This window comes from Leucopleurus acutus, assembly GCF_964270905.1.
Source record: "Leucopleurus acutus genome assembly, chromosome: 12".
Taxonomy (NCBI): domain Eukaryota; kingdom Metazoa; phylum Chordata; class Mammalia; order Artiodactyla; family Delphinidae; genus Leucopleurus; species Leucopleurus acutus.
The window spans coordinates 19,010,345-19,022,525 of record NC_139154.1 but is presented as its reverse complement, the minus strand read 5'-3'; the positions used below and the strand labels follow the sequence as shown (position 1 = coordinate 19,022,525).

General features: G+C 37.2%; 1 protein-coding gene across 1 annotated transcript in view; it reads left to right on the top strand.

The window, feature by feature from the left end:
- TSGA10 (testis specific 10) overlaps positions 1–12,181 on the top strand; it is a gene marked incomplete at its 3' end in the record, with an annotated part of 107,477 nt that overhangs the window by 82,758 nt on the left and 12,538 nt on the right. Inside the window, exon 15 of the mRNA XM_082851316.1 lies at positions 1,418–1,603. Within this exon, the coding sequence (XP_082707442.1) occupies positions 1,418–1,603 (186 nt within the window). The remainder of the gene's footprint in view (positions 1–1,417; positions 1,604–12,181) is intronic.

Genomic DNA, 12,181 nt, shown 5'->3' with positions numbered 1-12,181 from the left:
AGATGGTACATCCACAGCTAACTACATAAAGCTATAAGGCTCTTTTAAGAGAATGACACACACAATAAGTGCTACAGAAAGTTAAAGAGGGTAAAAATTAATGTGGGTAAAATTCAGTTTATGTATATTATATCATGTAGCTCCCAAGTACATACTCTGTACAAAACTGTTATTTTTAGTACAATAATAGAAAACACACATCAGATTCCTACCGGCACATTTGGAATATCTGAATCTTAAAAGCCAATACAGTAGTTTAGTATGTTAACTTGTTAATCAACAGACTTGGCAAAGATCCTTCATATTGGTCAAGGTACAACCAGACCACAAGGTGGCAATATTAACTGAATTTCAACCAGTCTCATGATTAATCATATTTCTGAGAAAAATCTGATTTGAAAGCTTTATACAATGCGGTGTTGTTTATTGTAATTTGCCTTATACAATTAGATGTTGCTTATTCCAGTGTTTCTGAACTGTTTATTAACAGGTAGGAGGCAAAGAGATCTAGTGCCTTTTTAACGAATTACCAGAATTATAAATGATTTTTTAGAATGAGTTGGCCAAACCATACTACTAAAATTATATTTTTAAAAGTAGCTTCATAATTATTACTCCGTATAATATATTATTTGAGGAGCTGATTGTTTTCCTTTAGAAATGAGATCCTACTTTAGTCAGTCCATCATGATAGAACTTTATCATGATAGGTTCTAACAGTGGTTCTATACTGTATGCCCAGTATGTACATGAATGTATATTTGTGAGTAGTGTTTATTGGCATAGGTTCCATATTTTACTTCTGAGCAACTTGAGGCAAGTTATTAGAACAGTGAGCAAAAGTGAATTATAGAACAGTCCATGATCGAGGAAATTAAGGCTGGGGTTATGAATGAAAGGCAGGAACCAGATAGGAAGCACGCCAAACCAAGAGAAGTATCAGAAGCTGATGCTTAAGAGATGCAAGCAGGCAGAAGCTCTATCGCCGTAGTACAACCCAGAAGAGCAGTCAGGAACAAGGGAATTACACAGATACAAAAGGTCAGGTCGAGGCAGAAACTCGGAAACCAGACCAGCGAGTAGTCAGCAAGCAGCTATAGGGAGGCAATGAGGATTTTGTTTGAACAGAAGCAAATAGAAGAACATATTCATTGAGGTCTTGAAGATAAGAGTGAAAACTTTACTAGATGAGTGAGTGTGACTCAGGAGCCAGGGCAGATCCTGCTTCCATTCCCTTCTGTTAATTACAGGATGACCAATTTTCTAAACTGAGAGTAGAGATAGGAGTCCTTGAGATTGTGGTACAGTTGGTCATCGTGGCAAGTAAATTCCCAGTGGCCTGGCAAATAATGTTTAATTTGCATCACATGTTTAACATTTTACTCTCCTAAAGTAATACCTAAGATTTGCTTTTTAGGAATCTGAGAACCGGCAAATGATGGACCAACTCCGAAAAGCCAGTGAAGATGCTGAAAACTGGGAAAATAAGTGCCGTCAAGCAGAGGCAGATAACAGTACCCTCAAATTAGAACTTATCACTGCTGAGGCAGAGGGTAACAGATTAAAAGAAAAGGTAGATGCCCTCAACAGAGAGGTTGAGCAGGTAAGTTTGGTAAAATATGCTTGTAGTACATCCTGTATCATATTTAAAAGAGTTTTGTTTGGCTTTCCGTAAATTAAGTGTATAAACAAACACTTAAGTTATTTAAATATACTGTGAATTGTAGTCTGTTAACTGTTCTCCGCTCTGGTTCTCTAATCTCTTACCTACTCTACAACTAGAATAATCTTTAGCATTTTTGAAAATTAGAAACTATATCAAGCATACAAAAACAGTGCCCTCCCCAAAAGTAATATAAAAGACCCACATATGCCCATCTCCAAAGTTGAAGGATGCTAACATTTTGCCATATTTATGAAGAATATATTTATTATTTAAATAAAGTCTCTCTTTATTTAAAAAAACAAAACATTGCAGATACAACTCCTCATCCTTTCTTCTCCTCCCTCCCTAATGGTTGGTATGTAGAACTTTCATGTCAGTTGTATAACTCTTTATCATATGTTTGTACTTTTTCTACATATCTGTCACCCACAAATGATGTATTTTGTGTTTTGTGTGCTTTAAGTTTTTTTAAGTGATAATACACTGTAGGTATCTATTTGCAATTTGCATTTTTTGCTCAATATTATAATTTTGAAATGTATCTATTTTAATACATAGAGTGTACATCTAAACAGTTGCTTCTATAGTCATTGAATAAAATATTTTATTTTTAAAATTCATTCCCGTACTAAAGGACATTTAACTGTCTTCACTTTTTCTATAATAAAATGCTGCAACAAGCAGCATTTGGTAAAAGTTACTGAGGTACATAGGCCTTTACTGTGAAGTTTTGTGTTTATCTGTCTATGAGTTAGGCTATGATTACTGTTTACTGTAGCCGTGCATGTCAGAGAGGCTAAAATTCCTTCTGGTTTCCTTCTTTGTCTCCTCTATTGTCTTTGGGTTCACTTAAGAGACTCCTTAAATAGAGTCTGAACCTTGTAGTTCTTTCAACTGTGACCTCCTGTTATTATACAGGAGCCCTGTTGATGTGGTAGTGAAGTGTAGGTGGAGGAGACGTGTTCTATTATCCTACGATTAGGTCTTAGTCTTTTAGTGGGCATGTGCCCCTGGGATGCGACCTTCACAAGCGTTTCTCAGTTTTTTTCTCCCTTAGATGAGGTAGAAAGGCTTGAGAGACTCTGCGTCAGGTACTACCATCCCTCCACATTGGTTAGGCTCTGGTACAACCATGTTGGTTATGCTGTCACAAAATCATCTCCTTTGAGGGCAGACCTTTGTCAAGAAGTACAGAATCCTGTGGGATTATTCAAAATGGTTACTTTTCCCCTCACCCTGCTAGAAGCATGAGGGGATTTTTCTCAGATATTAATCCTGAAAACCCAGTGGGCTCCAGGAGGTAAAACTAATAAAAATGTGGGGTTCTTCTCAGGCTGGGAGCCCAGGAGGATGTATCTCTCAAGCTAGTTCATGCTCAGTCTCTAGCAGGTGGTCAATTACCCTTTAAGAGTCGCTACCGGTTGCTAGCTCCAGCGGCAGTTTCTCCTCCTGGTAAGCTGCAATTCTCTGTATTTACCTTTCTCTATATTTTGGGTGCAGTGATTCATTTTATGTCTTCAGTTCTCTGATAGATCAAAGAGGAGTTGCTTATTGTCATATTTTCTGCTTTTTTTGTATTGTGAGCATGGGAGTGATGATCTCTAAGCTGTTTGCATGTTGGAACAGAAACTGGAAGGCTGCTTGTTTATATGATTAGAGACTGGCTGGATTATTTAGTGAAATCTCTTTCTCCCCTGTCCCCTTGAAGTGTGAAGCCTCTGATGTTTCTCCTCAGAGGTGCAGCCTTGAATGCGTCCACAGTTACCCTGCGATGACAGTGGTTTTGGCAGGGCCTTTTTTGACTCTCTTCCTTTACTACACTCAGCTGTTAAGCCCAACGAATTTCTGGCTATTTGCTTTATTGTTTGCAACAGTGCCCTCAAGCACAAATTGCTTCATAGACTGATTCAATTAAATTTGGGTTGTTTTACAGGGATAGCTTTTGAGGTCAATGTTTGAGTTTTTTCTGAACCCGAGAACATTCTTTTTAGCAGTCTCTTCCCCTAATTTTCACTGGTAAACTAGCTGACCTATGGTGGAGCTTGTATCTCTTAAGAGTTTACCATTCTTTTTAAAATTTCTTTTCAACATAGCCTTGAAGTATTTTCGCTGTACCTTCCATTGTTCTTGAGAGTGCCTTAGACTTGAATTTTCCTATAGTCAGTTGTAAATGAAGTAAAGTTCCTTTGGAAGAATTTAGGAGCTTCCTGCTTTAAGGCCTCTCTCTCTCCCTGGGCAAAATCTCTGAGCCCTGGCTCTAAAGCTGGTATGGGGACAGTGGTGCAGTTCTCTTGCAGTGACGTGCCCACTTTAGGATCTGGGCACTTGGAGGGGATGGTGGGTATATGGCTGTAGCCTCTGGCCTTCTCAGCATGCCTCTCCAGGTATGGAACCTCTTCCTTATGAATAACCTGTGTCAAGGAGAATCAGAGCCACAGTGTTCTCAGTATGCCACAAACAAGATAGAACCTCCATCCCATGTGGAGAGGCTGGTCAGAATGCCTCCCAGACATTGTTGCCAGAAACTTGGCCTCTGAAATAAGTAGCTGTTGGAGTGGCATGAGAAATGCTGATAGCCTGCCTCTCCTGGGAATACACTATAGTTCTTGACTGAGTACTGAGGGGAGAGGGAGCATTGTTTTTAGCTGCACCCACCTGGAGTGGAATTTCCATCGTGCTGAGCTGGGTGTGGGGAGAGAGGGTCATACTTCAGATGCCACGGACTTTTCCTGTTTTCTCCCAGTTTTAGTTGGTTTTCTTAAAAGTGTTTCTTCATTTACTGTATGTTCTTAAGACCATTTCCAGAGACTATTTAAAGACCATTTAAGGTTGCTTTTTTATAGTTTTCACTACTTTCACTGGTTCTATGGAGCTGCTCACACTGCCGTGCCAGAAATGGAACCTTATTCTACACAGTTGATATGTTTTCATTTTATTTTATGTCAAAATAATTTTCTGATTACCCTTATATTATTTTGTGGTATTGTTTAATTTTCAGTATTTGGAGATTTTAAAAAAATACCTTTCTAGTTATTGATTTTTCAGTCTTTTACATTTATTGAGACTATGGCTAGCATATGGTCATCTTTCTGGGTTTTCCATGTACACATGAATATAACGTGTATTATTTTGTTGTTGGGTAAAATGTTCTATAAATGTCTATTGGGTCAAGTTCATCAATAGTGTTTTTCAATTCCTATCATTACTGAGTTTCTGTTTACTTGTTCTACCAATTATTGAGAGAAGAGTGTTGAATCTCCAAACATATTTGTGTATTTTTTATTTCAGTTCTGTCATGTTACTTCATGTATTTGAATCTGTGTTATATTACTTCTTAATGAATTCATCTCTTTATCCATTGTAATGCTTCTCATTCTGTAGTATACTACAAGTAAGTAAGTAAGTAATACCTTACTGTAGTATACTACAAGTAAGGTATTAATATAGCCACTTCAGACTTCTTTTAATTATTGTTTGTATGGTATATCTTTTTCCATGCTTTTGTTTTTAATCTTTCTATGTCTTTATGTTTAAAATAGTATTACTGTAGACAGCATATGGTTGGATCTTGCTTTTTTATCCTGTCTTACATCTGTCTTTTAGTTGTCTTTGGGCCATTTATATTTAATGGAATTATTAATATAGTTGTGTGTAAACCTACCATGTTATTGTTTTCTATTTGTCCCACTTATTTTTTGTTTCATTTTCACTCTTTTTCTGCCTTCTTTTGAGTATTTTTTTTTTAGTATTCCATTCTATCTCTATTATGGCCTTATGAGCTGTACATCATTATTTTTTTCTGCTGATTATTCTGGAGTATAGACCATGTATCTTTTTTTTTTTTTTTTTTTTTGCGGTACGCGGGCCTCTCACTGTTGTGGCCTCTCCCGCTGCGGAGCACAGGCTCCGGACGCGCAGGCTCAGCGGCCATGGCTCACGGGCCCAGCCGCTCCACGGCATGTGGGATCTTCCCGGACCGGGGCACGAACCCGTGTCCCCTGCATCGGCAGGCGGATTCTCAACCACTGCGCCACCAGGGAAGCCCTAGACCATGTACCTTTTAATTGTCACAGTCTACCTTCAAATAATAGATTACTTCTTAGTACCCCTTTACTTCCCCCTCCCATTCTTTATCCTACTGTTCCTCCATTTTTCTTCTACATATATTGTAAACCCCATAGTACATTATTATTTTAACTTTTAATAGTTATCTTTAAAGAAGTTAAAATATGAAAGACATTTTTATTCACCCACATATTTACTATTTCTCATGCTCTTCATTCCTTTGGGGAGATCCAAGTTTTCATCTACTATAATTTTCTTTTTGCTAGAAGAAGTTCCTTTAAACATTTCTTCTAAATAAAGTAACAAATAGAAAAAAATTTAACAAAAAGTAAGTAAAATAAAATAAAGTGGTAAGAGCTAAGTTCTTTTCAACTGAGGGGGAAAAAACCCGTTTTTTGTAGTACGTTGGCATTGAATTCTCTCAGGTATTGTTTGTTTTAAAAAGTATTTATTTCACCCTCATTTCTGAAGAACCTCCTTTTTTTACATGTCTTTTATGTGTTTATTTTCCTTACACACTTCCTACCCCACTGCTGATTGGTTTGGCAGTTATATGTTCTCAGTCTCTTCTTTTGGTAGTTAAAATTGTAATATGCATACTTAACAAAGTCTGTTGTTAGTATCTCCAACCTTTCTCCTAAACAGTAATATATGGTCCTGAGAAAATTTGAATACTGAGCATAAAACTACTGCTTACTAGATCTTGTGCCCTCTCTCTTATTTTCTCTTTCACACAAACACACATACACCAATCTTTTATGATACTGTTGTATACTATTTTAGTTCCACCTTGTTTTTATATTCTTAAAAATAAATCATTACTATTGTTCTTATTCTTTGTCAATCCTTATTTGTATCTACCCATATGTGTACAGAATCCTTCATTCATCGTTGCTTCTTTTTTTGTCATGAATATATTAAAAATCATCTGCTTTAATCACTGTAAATAACTCTTGCTCAAAGAACCTTATAAATAATTGGTATGCTTGTTTCAATATCAGTGTTGTTTGTTTTTGTCATTGTTATATGACAATATTGCTATCCTTGATCCTAAAACCTTGTGATCAAATCCAGGAGGGTTGACTTTAGGTGATATTAAGGGCAATAGTGATCAGGGCCAAGAGTTTGGTATAAAACATGCTCAACCCAATTCTAAAAATCCAGTTCTCTGCAGAACTTTGGTAAAATATACTTAGCAGAATATATGTTACTGAAATTTGGGATTTCCTAAGGATACATTTTTCACTTTTTCTAAAAGGAAAACATTTTTGAAGACATTTAATATGTGTTCACATGTCTGAGTAAATTCATTTATATATTAAAACTTGTTCAAGTGTAAGGAAAAGAGATCTACTCCAGCTAGTTCAAGAAAACAGGAGTTATTGTAAAAACACAAGCGGAACGTGTGGGAGAAAGGATTTCATGGGAACTCTTAAGTCCTAAATCTGCCAGGAATGGAGACTAGAGGATCGTTTTGTGATAGAAAGTAGCTCTCAAGACCTCCACAACCCAGCCAGAAAACGTTCATCTTTCCTGTTGTGCTTCACTGTGAATTTCAGGGAGGTGCATCTGCTTCTACAGAAGGACTCTGAGTTATCATTGGCATGGAACAAACATTATGTTAAACTTTAGAATTGTTTATGGCAGGGTAAAGTCAGACTCCAAAATTGGGTGAAGCCAGACCAAAGTTTTCAGTTTCTTACAGAAGACATTTTTTTTTCTCTATCCAGAGACTAGGTCAAGATAAACTTTTGGTTGTCTCTCTGTGAGGTCGAGTGAATTTTTTTTTCCTGGAGCCTCCTTTCGAGGGTCCCAGATTATATGGAGATCTCAGTTCCAAGTCTCCATTAGTCCTAAATTCTTGTCTCCTAGTCTTACTTGAGTGTGTTAAGCCATTCGCCATTACTGGGTCTTCCAACCCCCAACTCTTAGCTTCAGACCTGCTCATTTGCTCCTTGCTCTGGTTTTGTTTTCTCTGTTTTTGGCATGTGAGAATTTCTCTTTCTTACCTGCAAGTTCAACTATGAACTGCAAAAATAATTTTTTATTCTGTTTTATCCAGATTTTCCTCTTAGCTTAATCAGCTATTTTACTAGAACCTGAAACGTCCAAAGCATTCTTCTCAAAACACAAAACCGATAACATAACCTACTCTGTAAGATCTGTCAATTGTAATAAAGACCTGAATTTTACATGGCTTACTAGGCTCTATTTTGTAAATTATGTACCTTTTCAACTGCACCTCCTATCACTCTTCCCTGTAGTCTCTGGGCTCTAGCCATACTAGCCTTCTCTCTGCTCTTGCTTTGCACTTAGCATCCTCTGATTTGAAAAGCCACCCTCCCCCAACACACTGTATATCTACTCACTCTTCAGATCTCAGTTCAAGTGTCATTTACTTAGAGAAGACTTTCCTGATTTCCCCGATCCCATCAGTCTAGGTCACTTTCCTGTGTTCTACACTTTTTTCTCTAGAAATATTTGCTCAATATATATTTACATATTCATGTGTATGATTATTTTATTAATGCATGATTCCCCCATAGTCTGGAAACTTCACGAGAGCAGAGACCATTTTGCTTATCATTGGATATGCATCAAGGCACATTGACTGGAACATAGAATATACTCAATAAGTATGGAATGGATGGGCGGGTGGGTGGATGGATGGATAGAAAGTTGTTTGAAGAATGAGTGAGAAATTGAGTGAGTGAGGAAGGAAGGGAGGCAGAAAGGTAGGAGTGAATTGTGGCCAAATAACTTATTCCAGGAGCAATTTTTTGTGCATTGTACTTGTAAAAACGCTTGTAAAAGCAGGAACATTTCTTTATTTGTCTCTCAGTTCTGTTAGTCTCACATAATAGCAAATACTCTGTAGGTGGCAGTGCACTTACATAAGACATTTTTCTGAAAAAAAAAGGGGCGGTGTGTGGAATTATCTTGAACATTTGAAAGCATTTATATAACTTGACTCTCATATTACAGTTTTAAAGGCATGCTCTTATTTTCCATAATGTGGATGTGTTCTTGATTTATACTTGCCCGGAGTCTTTTTCCCTCAGAGGTATTAGTAAGTGCTAGAGAGTTATCAGCTCTCGTTTTATGATATTATGATCCATATCAGCATGCCATTCAAGAATTAGAAAATGGGTATTGTGAATGAAACAGTAGACAATGTTTTGTCTTTAACAATAATAATATTTATACTGTAGAATAATTGGAACTATGGCAAATATAGACAGAACTGCAGGCCAAACGTGTATATCTCAACTAACTTTGGGGATGAGACTTTTCAATTGTTTTCTAAATACATTGAAAAGAATGACCAGGGACGTCTCTGGTGGCATAGTGGTTAAGAATCTGCCTGCCAATACAGGGGACACGGGTTCAATCCCTGGTCCTGGAAGATCCCACATGCCGCGGAGCAACTAAGCCCGTGCGCCACAACTACTGAGCTGGTGTGCTGCAACTATTGAAGCCCGTGTGCCTAGAGCCCGTGCTCCGCAACAAGAGAAGCCACTGCAGTGAGAAGCCCGCGCACTGCAATGAAGAGTAGCCCCCTCTCGCCGCAACTAGAGAAAGCCCGTGTGCAGCAACGAAGGCCCAACGCAGCCAAAAATAAATAACTTTATTTAAAAAAAAAAAAAAAGAACGACCAGTTGACCACTTTACTCCTGGATTTTATATATAGAAATTTGAAGCCCAAATTTATCTTTCCCAGAATGTTTTGTGCATACTATTGCCACCTATATCATCTAAAGTTCCTTATAATCTAAAAGTACTATCATTAAAATATTTGCCCCACTTTGTTTTCCATGCTGTAGGTTTTTTTCAAGTTAAAAAATACATATATATAATAATTTTGTCCTTGCAGCACTTAAATGCAGAACGGTCTTACAAGTCCCAGATTGCTACTTTACATAAGTCTGTTGTAAAGATGGAAGAGGAGCTTCAGAAGGTTCAGTTTGAAAAAGTGTCTGCCCTTGCAGACTTGTCTTCCACAAGGGAACTTTGCATTAAACTTGACTCAAGCAAAGAACTTCTTAATCGACAGCTAATTGCTAAAGATCAAGAAATAGAAATGGTATGTATTATGTTTTGAAATGGTTCTTTTAATATTACTATAAAATTACCACCATTTTCAAAAAATGAACTATTTTTTAATAAAATATTACATCAAGCCATGCCTTTCAACTTTAGATTTTATTTTTAAAGTCCAAGAAATTAATTTATGCTGTGTTCCAAACAACTCAAGACCATAACAGAAGCTCTTCCTTTGAGTGTGTAATTTGCATTTACTTTTAGCCAAAAGAAGTATAAAACACATTGACATATCAATCAGCAAAGAACCATGAGGCTGAGGTTTATCTAGCAAAATAATAACTTTAATGATATCCTTTTAAGCAAAATTTACTATTTGGCTGAGTTCTTTTAAACTGTAATTCACTTGACTGTGTCTACCACGTGCCTGACATTGTGCTTGCCACTGTGAATATAATGTTCAAAAGATACAGTCCCCTGCCCTCAAGGGCCTCCTGGTATTGACGTACAAATTATTTGGGGTGAATATTTTACTAGTAAGGAATACTCAAGTTTTCAGAGAGGGAATTCCTTTTTGGCCTATGGGTGTCAGAGAGGAGTTCACAAGGGCAAACTACTGAACTCGGAAGTGGTGAGGCATCCCATTCAGAGGGAACAACCACTTAGGCAATGGTCTGAAGTTATAAGTAAATTCTTGAGTGAGTAGTAAGTCATTTGCAATGGCCAGGTGGCTGAGATGCATCTGGAAAAATAGATGGAGCCTGAGTCCTGAAGGGATATGTATTCAAGATGCATAGTATAATTGAAATATCAACACATTTTGGTTATATGTTGATACACATACACAAATACACCATAACCAAAAGGATTAGTAATCTTTAAGCTTTAAAATTATTACCCTTAGCAGAACTAAATATAAAATCAATAATGATTTATATTTATTTTTTAATCTTTTAAGGATGTTTACCACAGGTTTTGTTGCTTACTTACTAGTCTTTAAATATTTTTTCTCTTATTGTGTTAAAATACATATAACCTTTACCATCTTAACCATTTTAAAGTTCAGTGGTTTTCACATTGTTTTGCAGCCATCACCACCGTCCATGACCATAACTTCTTTCATCTTATAAATCTGAAACTCTATACCTATTAAACAATAACTCCCCATTCTCTCCTCCCTGCAGCCCCTGGCAACCACCATTATATTTTCTGTCTTGATGATTTTGACTTCTCTAAGTAACTCACATAAGTGGAATCATACGTATTTGTCTTTGGGAGGCTGACTTATTTCACTTAGCATAATGTCCTTAAGGTTCATCTATGTTGTAGCATATTGCAGAATTTCTTTCCTTTTTTTTAAATAGATTTTTATTGCAGTATAATTGCTTCACAATACTGTGTAAGTTTCTGTTGCACAGCAAAGCGAATCAGCCATATGCATACACATGTCCCCATATCCCCTCCCTCTTGAGCCTCCCTCCCATCCTCCCTATCCCACCCCTCTAGGTCATCGCAAATCACCAAGCCGATCTCCCTGTGCTATGCTGCTGCTTCCCACCAGCCAACTATTGTACATTCAGTAGTGTATATATGTCGATGCTACTCTCACTTTGCCCCAGCTTCGCCCTCCCACCCCATGTCCTCAAGTCCATTCTCTATGTCTGCCTCTTTTTTCCTTCCCTGCAACTAGGTTCATCAGTACCATTTTATTTTATTTTTTTAGATTCCATATATATGCGTTAGCGTATGGTATTTGTTTTTCTCTTTCTGACTTACTTCACTCTGTATGACAGACTCTAGGTCCATCCACCTCACTACAAATAACTCATTTTCATTTCTTTTTATGGCTGAGTAATATTCCATTGTATATATGTGCCACATCTTCTTTATCCATTCATCTGTTGATGGACACTTAGGCTGGTTCCATGTCCTGGCTATTGTAAATAGAGCTGCAGTGAACATTGTGGTACATGACTCTTTTTGAATTCTGGTTTTCTCAGGGTATATGCCCAGTAGTGGGATTGCTGGGTCATATGGTAGTCCTACTTTTAGTTTTTTAAGGAACCTCCATATTGTTCTCCATAGTGGTTGTATCAGTTTACATTCCCACCAACAGTGCAGGAGGGTTCCCTTTTCTCCACACCCTCTCCAGCATTTATTGTTTCTAGATTTGTTGATAATGGCCATTCTGATCCATGTGAGGAGATACCTCATAGTGGTTTTGATTTGCATTTCTCTAATAATTAAAGATGTTGAGCATCTTTTCATGTGCCTCTTGGCCATCTGTATGTTTTCCTTGGTGAAATGTCTATTTAGTTGTTCTGCCCATTTTTTAACTGGATTATTTGTTTTTTTGATATTGAGCTGCATGAGCTATTTATATATTTTGGAGATTAATCCTTTGTCTGT